Source organism: Pezoporus occidentalis, unplaced genomic scaffold (genome assembly GCF_034315485.1).
Source record: "Pezoporus occidentalis ecotype Australia unplaced genomic scaffold, CSIRO_AGI_Poc_V1 ctg39, whole genome shotgun sequence".
Taxonomy (NCBI): domain Eukaryota; kingdom Metazoa; phylum Chordata; class Aves; order Psittaciformes; family Psittacidae; genus Pezoporus; species Pezoporus occidentalis.
Genome location: NW_026915713.1, coordinates 5554851 through 5568407, shown reverse-complemented (window position 1 = coordinate 5568407; position 13557 = coordinate 5554851). Strand labels below are relative to the sequence as shown.

The 13557-nt window shown below is 43.3% G+C and overlaps 1 protein-coding gene across 1 annotated transcript in view; it reads left to right on the top strand.

The window, feature by feature from the left end:
- DCBLD1 (discoidin, CUB and LCCL domain containing 1) overlaps window positions 1-12577 on the top strand; it is a 48478-nt gene extending 35901 nt beyond the window's left edge. Inside the window, exons 9-15 of the mRNA XM_062632441.1 lie at window positions 1197-1327; window positions 3183-3330; window positions 3424-3540; window positions 4976-5066; window positions 6099-6148; window positions 7686-7805; window positions 10243-12577. Coding sequence (XP_062488425.1) covers window positions 1197-1327; window positions 3183-3330; window positions 3424-3540; window positions 4976-5066; window positions 6099-6148; window positions 7686-7805; window positions 10243-10760 — 1175 coding nt within the window. The 3' untranslated portion in view covers window positions 10761-12577. The remainder of the gene's footprint in view (window positions 1-1196; window positions 1328-3182; window positions 3331-3423; window positions 3541-4975; window positions 5067-6098; window positions 6149-7685; window positions 7806-10242) is intronic.
- The last annotated feature ends 980 nt before the right edge of the window (window positions 12578-13557 follow it).

Here is a 13557-nt window from a genome sequence, read left to right as displayed (position 1 = left end):
AATTTCCTTCTTATATCCAATCTAAACTTCCCCTACTTAAGTTTTAACCCATTACCCCTTGTCCTGTCACTACAGTCCCTAATGAATAGTCCCTCTCCAGCACCCCTATAGCCCCCCTTCAGATACGGGAAGGCTGCTATGAGGTCTCCATGCAGCCTTCTCTTCTCCAGGCTGAACAGCCCCAACTTCCTCAGCCTGTCTTCATATGGGAGGTGCTTCAATCCCCTGATCACCCTCGTGGCCCTCCTCTGGACTTGTTCCAACAGTTCCCTGTCCTTTTTATGTTGAGGACACCAGAACTGCACACAATACTCCAGGTGAGGTCTCACAAGAGCAGAGTAGAGGGGCAGGATCACCTCCTTCGACCTGCTGGTCACGCTCCTTTTGATGCAGCCCAGGATACGGTTGGCTTTCTGGGCTGCAAGCGCACACTGAAACCAGGTCATGTTCATTTTCTCATCAACCAACACCCCCAAGTCCTTCTCCACAGGGCTGCTATGAATCTCTTCTCTGCCCACCCTGTAGCTGTGCCTGGGATTGCTCCGACCCAGGTGTAGGACCTTGCACTTGGCATGGTTAAACTTCATGAGGTTGGCATCAGCCCACCTCACAAGTGTGTCGAGGTCCCTCTGGATGCCATTCCTTCCCTCCAGCATATCAACCGAACCACACAGCTTGGTGTCATCAGCAAACTTGCTGAGGGCGCACTCAATCCCACTGTCCATGTCAGTGACAAAGGTGTTAAACAAGACCGGTCCCAACACAGATCCCTGAGGGACACCACTCGTTACTGGTCTCCAGCCGGACACTGAACCATTGACCACAACTCTTTGTGTGCGGCCATGCAGCCAGTTCTTTATCCACCGAGTGGTCCATACATCAAATTGATGTTGCACCAATTTAGAGACAAGGATGTTGTGTGGGATAAGGACTGTAACATCAAAAAGCAATTACCATTTTTTTGAGTCATTAATTTGGACTCTGTTAAAAATTCCATTGCTGTAAATTCTCAATTTAGAAGTTATTTCCATTCTTTTCCCAATTTTTAAATTCAATTTTAACATGGTTTGAAATGTAAATTAAGACTTTGTAGGCCAAGTTCTCTGAACTGTTTTGGCCTCTCTATTTGCATTTAAAAATGTTCCTTTAAAAGAGACACCTAACAAATGAAAATGTATTTTGCATTTTATTAAAAGGGATTAAGACCACTGGTTCTGGATACATGACGTTGAATTTCAACTTCTACATAAAGACATTTACAATGAACTACAGAAATAACAACTCAAAATGGAGAACCTACAAAGGGATTCTGAGCAATGAAGAAAAGGTAAGGGAAAGTGGGAGGGGTAGGAAAATACAGAGCAATAACGTGCATGCTGCTTTGACACTGAAGGGCAGGCGTTCACTGTCAAGAAAGATTAGGAGTTTCAGACTTGTCTAGACTTGGGTTGTCTTCACCACTGTAATTTACGGCCACAGAGTAGATAGTGAGCTTGTCATAACAAGGAAATTATCCAGGGCTTGCTGAAGTTGTGAGACACACACAGCGAGGCATGTGTACGTCTGTATCGTCCTCTTAAAAGAATGGTGTAATTAAAGATGTACAACAGGCTGTTTGGGCAAGTCTTTAGCTCAGCTCAGCACTTGCCTAAGCTGGTAACACTGTACCAATGCAGAAGCATTGGTTAGTATGGCACCAGCAAAGCTGAGATTCAGGTTTAGATCCACCAGGATGGTCAGCCTACCCCCTCCACACACATGCAAAACAACTGACTCCGGTAAAAACACAATGCTGCTGGTGGAGCTGTGCCTGTGGGCCAAGCTTCTGCTCAGGCTGTGCTATGATCACCAGGGCTCTCTGCCCCTTGCTGGCAGCGCTCTGCTGACACAAGTGGGCACAGCCTGCCTCTGTTAGGAGGAACTGATGGAGCTGAATGTAAAATAAATGTTTTTACACCAGGATACCTGTCCACACAACAGCTTTCACGGACTCTAAGCGACTTTAGCAACGAACAGATAAAAGCAGTGCACCTAGCTCCTGCAGACAGTGGATGTGGTGCACAGGTTTGTCTGATAACTTTTTCCCTGAAAACCTCATGTTTCCTTTCAAACAAAAAAACACCCAACAAAAGCCCCCCTCCTTGCCCCACAGGGTTCAGTCAGACCATCACTCATCAGTTCTGAGGGAGCTCAGCACACCTCACAATATGGCTCTACCTGGTCCTCAGTCCTGATGGCAGTTTAGAAAACTTGGTGGAGCTGTAGAGAGATTTCCTACCAGCTCGGATTTTCTCAGCTTGTATAGCAGGAATTTCACTGTGCGATGTTAAACAGTTTAATATTTTTTAAATGTTAAACTAAGCAGGTGTTGGCCCCAAAAGTGACAAAACAACCTAGCAGTGGCTGAACTGTGGATGCTAGCTATTGAAAATATGCAGGCTTGCAGTTTTCTACAATAACTTGTCATATACAAACAATCCTATGAAAGTATTATATATGACCTTAGTTTCAGCTAAGGCACATGAGAAAAACCTGTCCCTTCGGAGCCCCATGTGGCCTGACATTTTATCTTAAGATATGCTGAGTTCACTTCCCTATCTCATCAGGCTTTTTAGTTTTCCTCAATCATGCTGAAGCATCTCCAAGAACTAATTTTGCTAGGACTACTGCTCTGCACATGGGCTGTGCTGATTCTAGGGAATACTGTATAAATGCAGGGAAAAGAAGACACAAATGCATAGTTAACAGTCACTCTTCAAACTTGATACAGAAAACTGACCATTTTACTAAAATATCTAGAAATATTTCACTTAAATTTTGCCTTTTTATATTTTTATCCCGTTGCCCAAGTAGGGGCAACAGTACTGTTGTACAGTACAGTATAACAGTGCTGCAGTACTATTAAATAAAAAATGATAGCATTATTATACCAGCATATATTAACTAGAAATTACATAGAACTGAAAAAGAGTGATAGTCTTTCTTCTCTGAGCTAACAGAAAAATGTCATCATCTGTCAGAGCTAAAAAAGATTATTTCTTTCCAGAACTCTCAATTCCAAATATCCACATTATCACTATATTAGTTTTAGAATAATGAAAACCTTTGAAGTTGGATGTCAAGAGCACTTTGAAGAGAGAGACTTAAACCAGAGCAAACAAACTGTTTATGTTTTGTTGCAGATATTCCAAGGCAACTCCAACTCTGGTGATGTAGTACGCAATAACTTCATCCCTCCAATAGTGGCCCGTTACGTGCGAATTATCCCTCAAACTTGGAACCAAAGAATAGCATTGAAGCTCGAGCTGATGGGTTGTCGAATTATGCAAGGTATGGGGTAAGCATTGCTCCCCAGGGTACCATGGTGCCTCCAAAGGCCCCTGTGCTACCACAGTGCCACTGATGTGCCCTTCTCTTTTGCAGCTAATAGTTCATTTACACATTCAATGTGGCAGAAACCAAGTCAGAGCACAGAAGCATCCCTTGGAAAAGAGGACAGGACTGTTACAGAGCCCATCCCATCAGAAGAAACTAACTTAGGTAAGACGACCTAGTGCTGCATTTTCTCTAGGATGCATCACATCTTCAGCCCAGCCTGAGTGAACTTTAAACTTTCTCAAAAATCAGAACTTTTCCCTTCAGACTTGATTAAAGGTTAATGACAGAGAGGAGAGGGAGAAGCATAGGTTCTCTTTGTCTTAAGGCATGAAAAGATATTGATGTGTGAAACAGCCAGCTTTTGTTTCCCTGCCATATGGTTTATTTGCTGTGCTTGGTAGGTGGTTCAAGGGACTATACTGAGCACTCAGTAGTTTTGTGGATCCCCACTCTCTTCCTGGATTTTGTAACTTTTGTATACGTAAGGCAGTGGTCTCAAAAAATGTTACCTTCTCTCTACACAACCATGACTTTTTATAGAGCAGGTCACCAGCTCTAAGTAGTGTAGAGTAGTGCATGGCTGTGTAATTAAACACTTTCCCATAATGCTTGTGCTCATGGGGACTCAAGACAACCATAATTCATATACTTCTTCCTATATTCGAGTCTTCATATTTTAATGTTGTAGAGGTAACTTCTCAGATTTAAAAGGAAACAAACAAAACTTGCTGCTTATACACTGACTGTTTGGAGGACCCGTAGCCAGGAAGGAATTACCAGACCCAGTGCACCAAGCACTGCTACCCATTAGGCAGCTGATTATTGTAGAAAGAAGTAATCACAGTAAGAAAAAAAGCTCTTCTGAAAGTGCACTGCTCTGACTAAGAGCAATGTTCGTCTGTGCAACGATGTGGGTAGATTGTATCCGTGTTCACTGAAAATGAAATCTACTGAGATTTCATCTGCTAAATTGTAAATACCCTGTGGACATGTGTACTACCATATTCTAACAGCCTGATAAGTGTCTGTAGGAATAGCAGGAGGCGCACTCCTGACACAAGAGCCATCCCACTGCTAGTTCTGAAATCCCTGCCCTAAACCATGTTGTGTTAGAATTTACCAGAGGCTAAACAGATTTTTCCCTAGCTCTACTCCAGGAAATCTTTGAACTATTTTGACTGAAACATTTCAACCAGTTCAGCATGAGCCAGATACTCAGCATATAAAATTGCAGCCTCATTTGACAGTTTCATAAGCAACAGAAAACAAAGTGTGCGTAAGTGGCTTTTGAAAGTTACCTAGCGTGTAATAAGAAAGAACTGCTCTTTGTAAGGATGCATATAGATGTTAAGTCAAGTGTCAGCCTTGACAAAGTATGTTTAAGTCTTCCTCTCAACACTGTTCCACATAGGTCCATGGCAACCAAGTATGGCTGAGGAGTGGTTTTGCAGTTTTCTAGTTTTACATTTTCATGCTCTCTTGCATGGAGTGTTCCTGCAAGATTACCTGCGTTTTGCTGTATTCTCTGTAGTAAAAATCACCAGCTTCAGAGTAATTTGGCTTTTAAACTTTTATCCTTTTTTTTTCCCTTATGCAGGCTTGAAGCTTACAGCTATAATTGTCCCCATCCTCATCGTGCTGTGTCTGTTCCTGTTCTCTGGAATTTGTATCTGTGCAGCCCTACGCAAGTAAGATACTGGCTTTTGTCATTGGAGGCATTTGTGGTTGCTTAGCTAGTGTGTCCAACTACGTGCCCTCTTTCCAGAGCCTCTTTTCCAGGGAGCTGGAAATCGATCCTGTTCTGCAGTCTTCCTTTTAAATAGAACTCATGTCTTGTCTCTGTAAATTGTATTCTTTTTGTACATCTCCCCTAGTCAGACAAAAATGAAGGTAAAGCAGGTCAGAACTGCATACCCCAATTTACAGGTCAATGTAACCAGTAACTGTTTTCTTCAGCCTACAGGTACCCACAAATACTGAGGTGTAAAGCAATCTAAAACAGATTAGTTTCCACATAAAAGCCAAGTAAAAATTCAGTGAAGGGAGGATTTGAGCTATCTATCTGGATCATTTTCTTTTATTTCCCTCCTGTTATGTTTCTGCTTCCTAGTCCCTTAAGTTAGAGCACTTAATCTAGCAGGCTGAAAGCTGAGCCCAGCTATAAGGAGTTGCACACGTACACTGGCAAGCAGCTAAACCCATTTCACAAGCCAGAGGAGTGGAAGAAGCACTGCTAGCTTTGATTCCTGCTAGACGTCCATTCATATGAACCTCCACTTACATGCAGAGCCAGGAAGTGCTTCTGTGAGCAGATGGGGATTTGAAGTATAAGTAATACCCTCGTGAAGTTGCTTCATCAGTAGCAGCACCCAGCTCTGCCCTGGATTGCCGGTAAATCCCTAAACTAGCCAAAGAATTCAGAAGAGCAGACCCAAAACTTACCCTGGAGTGACACATATAGACATGGACACACCAAATTGATGAGTGCCAGACACAAGAAATTTGAACACTGGCACTCACAACTTGCATATAGATGGGGGAAACCAAAATGTCAAAGCACTGGTTTGTGCTCCTTACATTCTAGTAAACACCAGCCTCCAGGAACTCAGTGATGTGTTGTCCTCAGCAGCTAAACCCAAAGGCACTCTCTGATGGAGCTAAGACATGAAGCTGAAATGCTGTGAGTGCCCATGTTTATAAATGCTTTCCTCTCCTCACAGGCGAGAAGCCAAGGGACTTTCTTATGGATTATCCAGTGCTCAGAAATCAGGTTAGTGGAGAATCCTGCGCTGTGTCCTGTCCATTTGGCCCATGGGAAGGGGTTTATGCAACTAAGCATGAAATGCTTATGAAATAGTATCCACGTTTCCTTGTTCAAATTCACCTTTTCATACAAGGGAAGCAGCAAGCAGTAGTCCCACTTGTGTCATCCTAGTGCTGTGCCCTGAGAAACAATATAATTTGGTTTCTATGACAGAAAGGCAATTAGCAAAAGATCTATTATACAAAGTGCATGAATTAGCATCTAAGAGTGCTCCCAGGTGTCCTTCCTTTCCTTCCCTCCTCCAAAATACCTGTTTTGCAGAAAATTGCCTCTTTCCTTTTCCCCACATCATAGGGGATTGCCTTTTTCCAAGAAAGCAAGAGCTAATAATTTTTTTATGGCTTTAATATTTCCATCTCACTGCCCTCCCTGGTTGGGACTGTATTTATAAAGCCTAACAACACTGAATTGTACTTCATGTGTAAAATCTGAATAGGGGATTGGCTTGAGGACTATGCTTTAGGAGATGCTTACAAAGCCCTAGTGAAGTTTATTCTTTGTCTTGCTCAATAACGTTTTCTAGAGCAGTCTCCTGTCACCTTGGAAGCTGGGGTTTAGCTGTTGCTCCTGGCCAGCCAGCTCTGTAGAGGAATATCTTCCTAAATCTCAGCTTTCCATAAGAAAAGAAAACCACTAAGCAATTCACATCTGTCTTGACAAGTGCCTCACAGTAGCTCAGCTCTGAAATTTCATCCCTCATCAGGTGCTGACGTCAGTGAAAGGAATGCTGTTACCCACTGCAGCTCGCCCTCATTAGAAAATTAATTTGTACTTAACATCATATTTCCTAATATGATTTTTCAAGGTCACATCATAATCCTTTTTCACTTGCTAATGAGGACAAATCCCAAGAAAATGGAGATAGCCTCTTACCCAGTCAGTTCATTTTTTGCAAATGTGCTTCACAAATGAAGCTCCTAAGCCCTTGTGGACCAGGCTTGGGACTTAGAAAGCTGGAAGCCAAACCCACCTCTCCACAGACCTCCTGCCGCAGGCTCCAGGCAAGTGCCTGACACTGTAGATTTTTGATTTTGTGTCTCACAAGGGTGTTGTGAGAACAAATTAATCGTTGAGTGCAGGTGCTCAAGGAAATGGAAATGGAAATCAAGGAAATGGAAGCAATGCTACTTTACCGGATAAAGAAAAAAACAGGAATTTTTAAGCACTATTTTTGCCACCTAAGCAATGGCAAAACATTTAACTTATTTCAAGGCTGATACCTACACCTACAGAGTTTTAGCCCTTCTTGCCAAGAAAATCCTCTATAAAGTTTTGTTTTCACTTGGAAATCTCATTTGATGATTCACTTTCTCCCTTTCAATTTAGGTGGATTTTTTTTTTTTTTTTTACAAACTGCCCATTTTAGTCTTGCTTTTTAACTACTTTTATATACTGACACCAAAAATTAAACTTTCTGAGAAGTCTTTTGATTGTAAGCCTTTAACTTGCTGATAAACCTTCTATTTTTATTTCTTTATCACAGGTTGTTGGAAACAAATCAAGCAGCCCTTCACCAGACATCAGTCAACTGAATTTACCATCAGCTATAATAATGAGAAGGAGACACCACAAAAACTAGATCTGGTCACCAGTGACATGGCAGGTAACAACTGCTTGCCTGTGATGCACTCATTTTGCTCTGCGTGCAGAGCAGATAATAGGGGGATGGACACACCAGCAATATTACAAGCTCCAGCTCTCGTGCAAGCTGAGGCCCAGGAACAGATTTATCTGTATTCATCCCAGACATATAGTGAAGCAGCTAAATATATTAGGGGGAAAAAGACCACTATTTTGGAAATATCTATCTTGGAGTTGTTGGGAAAGACTTTATGACTGAAACAGTTACAGCTGAAGGTAATGATGGAAGGCACTCAGGCATGGATGCAGTGCAACAATACACCTAGGATAGGGTAGTTTGTCTCTGCTGACTAATTTTTGTGTCTCAGTTTAAATAAAAATGTCTCTGGGAATTGAACAACATATAATACCCCTTGCCACTGGGCAAATACAACATTACTTGGCTGGTTTGTGGGTGGGACTTCATGCCCAGCTGGAAGTTGTACTGAGTGAGATCCCTGTGCAGCCTTCCTGGTGCCTTCACTATTTTGGAGATCAGGCCTCCTGAAGTGGCAGCAGGTAGATGAAGGAGAAAGAAAAAAACACCGCAGTGCTTCTCTCCTGTTCTACCTTGGCTCCAGATCACTGTTTGGACAGAGCAAATCCCCACATTAATACTATTTGCATCCCAAAGGGATGACTTCTTTAATTCATCCTCTTAGCACGTCTTATCCCTGCCTAGTTTAGTCTGCCTGGAAGGGCTAGTGAGACCAGCCATTTCATGGCATCAGTGATTAGCAATCTTCCAGAAAGATAAATTTGCTGTTTCCGGCCTCTAGACCTTAGAAATTCCTTAGAATTCCTCCAATGCATTTGGCAGAGAAATACATTTGAAAACCAAGTAGATGGTTACTGTAATTCCATATGGTGCTACCCTTGATATCTTTCAAAGACAGTTTCAATCCTTTGCAGAAACTTTCAGTATAAATGTGCAGAGACCTATAAAGCAGTTTTATTTCATGAAGGAAAGGGAGTGAATAAACGTTACTCACAAATTATGATTATCTGGCTCCCCTGGCTATGTCTGGGGAGCCTCTGCTCTCTCCATCCTCCCATACCGCCACATTTGTGGCAAGTCTTAACTCTTGCAGCTCCCCAGAGTTAGCATTTCACCTACAGTCTCCTTAAAAATAAGAAACATGAAATTAAGACGTGAATGCAGCCCAGAAATTTGCCATTTAATTAATTGCAGAGAGCACACAACTTGCATATAGATTAACATGCTGCATGAAATCCCCTCCCATCAAATCCCTGGCTGCCTGCTGGTTCCCAAAGTGGAGATGCTCCATCCTGAGAGAGAGAGATTGCTGGGGATGGTGACAGCGACGCCAGGAAGAGCTGCAGCACTTAGTGAAATATCATAACACCTTCACCCTACATGCTGAAGTTTGGGATGTAGCCAGGAACTGCCAAAAAGATTCACAGGACATATGGGATCGAATTCGACGCTCATGTCAGATGAGCCACGATGCCAGAACAGAAACTGAGCTAAATTCTTCACGCCTGCATCAAAACATGATACTTTAGCAGTGCCACTTACTAGAGCTGTTCAGGCCACCGTATGTATCTGTAAGAGACTATCACTAGCACCAAAGCGAGAAAGTTGGAACACTGAATTTCCTCATAATAGTTATGGCTGGATTTTTTGAAAACCCTTTTATTCCAGATCTCCTCCTTACACAGCAGCCTGGCATCTGCCTTGACTACAGGTGCAAACACATGCTTCTTGAGGCTGCAATTCCTCCATCCCGCTCCTTGCTCCTGCTTGTGCCGTTGCTCATCCCCTGGTCTGTTCCCCTTGACCGGGGCGATCCCAGTTCCTCTGGCAGTGCCAGTCCCACTTCTCTTTCTATGGCTCATCCCCCTTGTGTGCCTGCAGCAGTGCAGAGCTGGCTTAGTGTGTTTCACACTTCCCTTGACTCTCTTGGCTGACGTTCTGCCTAGCTTCATCCTTCTTGTCAGTCAGCTTCTGCAAAATGCCTTTTAAAAAAAGCCAGCACTTGGTCAGGCTCTTTCAGAATCCTCGGGGCATTCTAATTATTTCAGAAGTGGAATCACTTGCTTTGGAGAACTTCTCATTTGTGGATCTTCAGGCGATGTCCTTTTGTCCAGTTTGTTGCTAATGTTTCATTGACTTATGTCTTGGGTTTTAGGGCTTTTCAGTATACTCCAGAAATTATGTTAATTTATTTGGGTGGGTAGGTGGGGAAAGGAAGGGAGGGAGTAAGAAAAGGGGTGGCTTGCTTGGTGAAGAGGGTTATAGGACCAGCACTGGGGAAAGGTTTTCTCACATTCTTAATCACCTTGTGTTTGATACAATCAGAGTCATTTTTCAATATAAAATACGTATCTATGCATAAGTATTGTATACCTAAAATAACCATTCTATGCCTTATTGAGCAGTTCATGCTTCCTTTTAGATTATCAGCAGCCTCTCATGATCGGGACTGGGACGGTGACACGGAAAGGATCTACTTTTCGACCCATGGACTCTAAAGATGAGGGAAGAAGGGGGAGTTTAGAGTTCGAAAATCACTACCACTGTCCAAACAGAGCTAACAGGCATGAATATGCCCTGCCACTGACCAGCCAAGAGCCTGAATATGCCACCCCCATCATAGAGAGGCACATTACAAGAGAGAATAACTTCCCTTCTGAAAACGGCTACAACATACCTGTAATCTCATCTCAGATACACGCGCTTTCTGCTGGCAGCTTCTCTAGTTCATGTAAGACCGAAACCATGAATGGAGACTATCAGACACCCCAGAGTGTCATAAGCTACGACAAACCCAAAGTTAACGGTGTTCTGACCTCTGTGAGCTACAGCACGGACTACCAGAAACCTCAGCCGAATGCCCTTGGGAGCGAGGGTTACTCGACGCCCAGAGACTGCCTAAAACCAATAAGCCAGACAGCAATGACAGCTCTCTTGTGATCTGCCGGAGCAGGAGAGACACTGAGCGCAGGAACGTCACTGCACAGCTTTCTGAAGCGAAAACAGAGTTTGGAAGGACTCTGCTGCGGGAGGCAGAAGGCAAACAAGCCCCTGTGTACATAATATTGCAGTCTTGCTGGGTTCTGACATCTGAAGAAAGCATATGCTGTTTATCACTGTTTATAGCAAGAGAGATGTTATCAGTGAAGACTGTACATCTTATTTTCTGTAACTGATCTCAGTGCTCCACTTGCAATGTGTGCAATTTGTACATAGCTTTTATTTAAGGAGAATTTCTTAAGTTTCCTTTTCACCTGGGAGATTGAAAGAACTGCAGAAATACCTATTTAAGGAAAACAGTCCTCCTTCTCCGTCTTTGTTTTACCTGCTGTTGGCAGCTGTAAATGGTGTATCTTATGGTTGTGGTGATTCATCTCCTTTCTTAAAACTGACAATAGTGCATCACTGTAGTTCTTACTGGGAGGGTAAAAGAAGCAAAACTACTTAAAGCATAATGTGCACAAGAGAAGGCAGCTGAGCATTTAAATTACATGCTCAAACCCACCTTCCTGGCTGCTTTTTTAGCAGCAGTTCTTACATGCTTGAATTTGATCTGTTGTATGACCTGAGCCCGTCTAACTTGCTGTTCATGATAGAAACAGGTAGAAAGGCTGAAACCAGTTCTGGGTTCAAGCCAAGGTGATCGCTCTGCAATAGAAAAACAAACAAACAACAAACCCAACACCTGTGAGTCTGGGGTTTGGGTTTTTTTCTTCAGGAAGTGTGTGTGGAACCAAAATTTGAATTTGCAGCTGGGAATTAAATCCTGTTCAAGTCCTAGCTGATGCTTTTGCTGCTAAACTAAAAGGAAATCTGTTCCTTGGCACAAAGCAGGAAACTTCCTGAACTCCTCATTGCTCCAGTATTTGTCTTACAAATTTCTATTTGAAATATTTTGACGAAGGAAAACATGGTGTGTGTATGGCTTGGCTTGCTGCGGCAGTTAAATTTGCAAGACAGCAGATCAGCACAGTTGTGTTAAAATAGTTTTTCTTTTGCAGCTAATGCTACCCTTAATTCTGGTTTTGGACAAACTTGAAAAAGCACAGGGATGGGTGCAATGTATTATACAGTAGCTGGCTTCTCTTTCAGCAGAGGCGTCATTGAAGCGAAACAGCTTCTAGTAGCAACTGGGACTGTCGGCTGCCCTTCTACCTGCAGTGCTTGGAGCGTCACTTTGGATTCGAAAGATTATCCTAAATTGTCTTCTTGAGAAGAAGAACGGTGCTATATTGAAAGCACCAGGTTGTGAAATGAGACTAGTAAAACCTGAGCTCTTCAAAAGTTGCTATCTGAAGGCTCTCCATTTCCTTGCACATAAATGTGGGATAATTTGCAAAGGATGCAGCAAAGATCTGTAGTCTGTTCTCAGCATGCTTTCAGATCCTCGGGTGGAAAGTGCTGTCAGAGTACAGACTAGTTGCAGTGGTACTACTCACAAATATTGCTAAGTCCAGCCATACCTGACCTTAAGGCAAGCTCTCAGTGAGTTCTTTCCATATGCTTGTTTTGTGGCCATTCCCTCGTGTTGCCACACCATGCATGCGATTCCCGTGCAAAGAAGAAAGTGTCAAGGTAACCTCGTAGCCTTCCTGTGTTTGCTGTCAATACAGTTTCTGTGAAATGTCTAAAACACCTCAGGTCCTGAAGAGAAACAGCAGCAGCCTGTTTGTTAGACTGAGCTGGGCAGTGTTGTTTACCTTCTGTTGTTTACATGTCTGTGTAAATAAAGAACACTGGTATTTGTAAATCAGTCACACAGGCCTGCTGCTTAACTCAGTGCACTTGATCATCTCTGTGCGCCCTATCGTCACATATCCCATGGGGTGAGAAAGAAGTGTTCCTTACGCTCTGCAAAAGCATCAGTTGCACTGCTGCAATTCACGGTCCCAGTGTGACAGGCTAAAAAAAGATCCTTACAGTGCCCCATTTAGCTTGGCTCTTCTGTCCATAAGCTCTGAAGAAGAAGCAACTGCAAACAGCACTGCTGCTGGATTCATATAATTGAGGGAAGGATGAGGGTGCCCTCCTGATGAGCCTGAAACCAATACTCTACCCACACTGCAAATTAGCCTGGCTCGTCACCTGACAAACAAGCTGGACTCAGTAATCAGGGCTACTCCCCACTTAATGAGGCACCTAGGTAATGCAGCAGTGTAACAGCACCAGCCACAGATGACACTGCTTGTAGTATAACAAACTTTTTCATGCCTCTGCCACAGCAGCATGCTACAAGTGTCGAAAGGGTTCTTGGTAGCATGTGCCCATTTCTGCCACCATTTAAATCCATCTTAACACAGTTGGTTTAGCCTAATGAAAAGCTGGATTTCAGTTTGCATCTTGCCTTCATCTCCATTCCCCTCACAAAATCCTGCAAAACAATGGCTTAAAATGAATCTCCAAACATCTCCATCCTCCTTGTGTCACAGTAGCTTGGTGCTGACAGGCACAGAAGCAAGCACAGCAGCTCTGTAGTTGATCACAGCTCACCATTATCACTGCCGCGGTGCTTCACGGTTCACTTCTGAGTGACTGCGGAGGGCAGTTAACACAAAAAGCCTTGGGCTTTTCCACCTCGGCCTGGGAAATAGGGAGCTTCTAGTGACCCTTGCAGCAGGTATGCAAGGGAACTTCCTACCTGTGCAGACTCTCTGTCCTAATGGTGGTGGAGATACTACATGCTGGTGTAGGAAGGAAGGGGGACTGCCTCAATCTTCCCAGTGGTAGTGCTTATCCT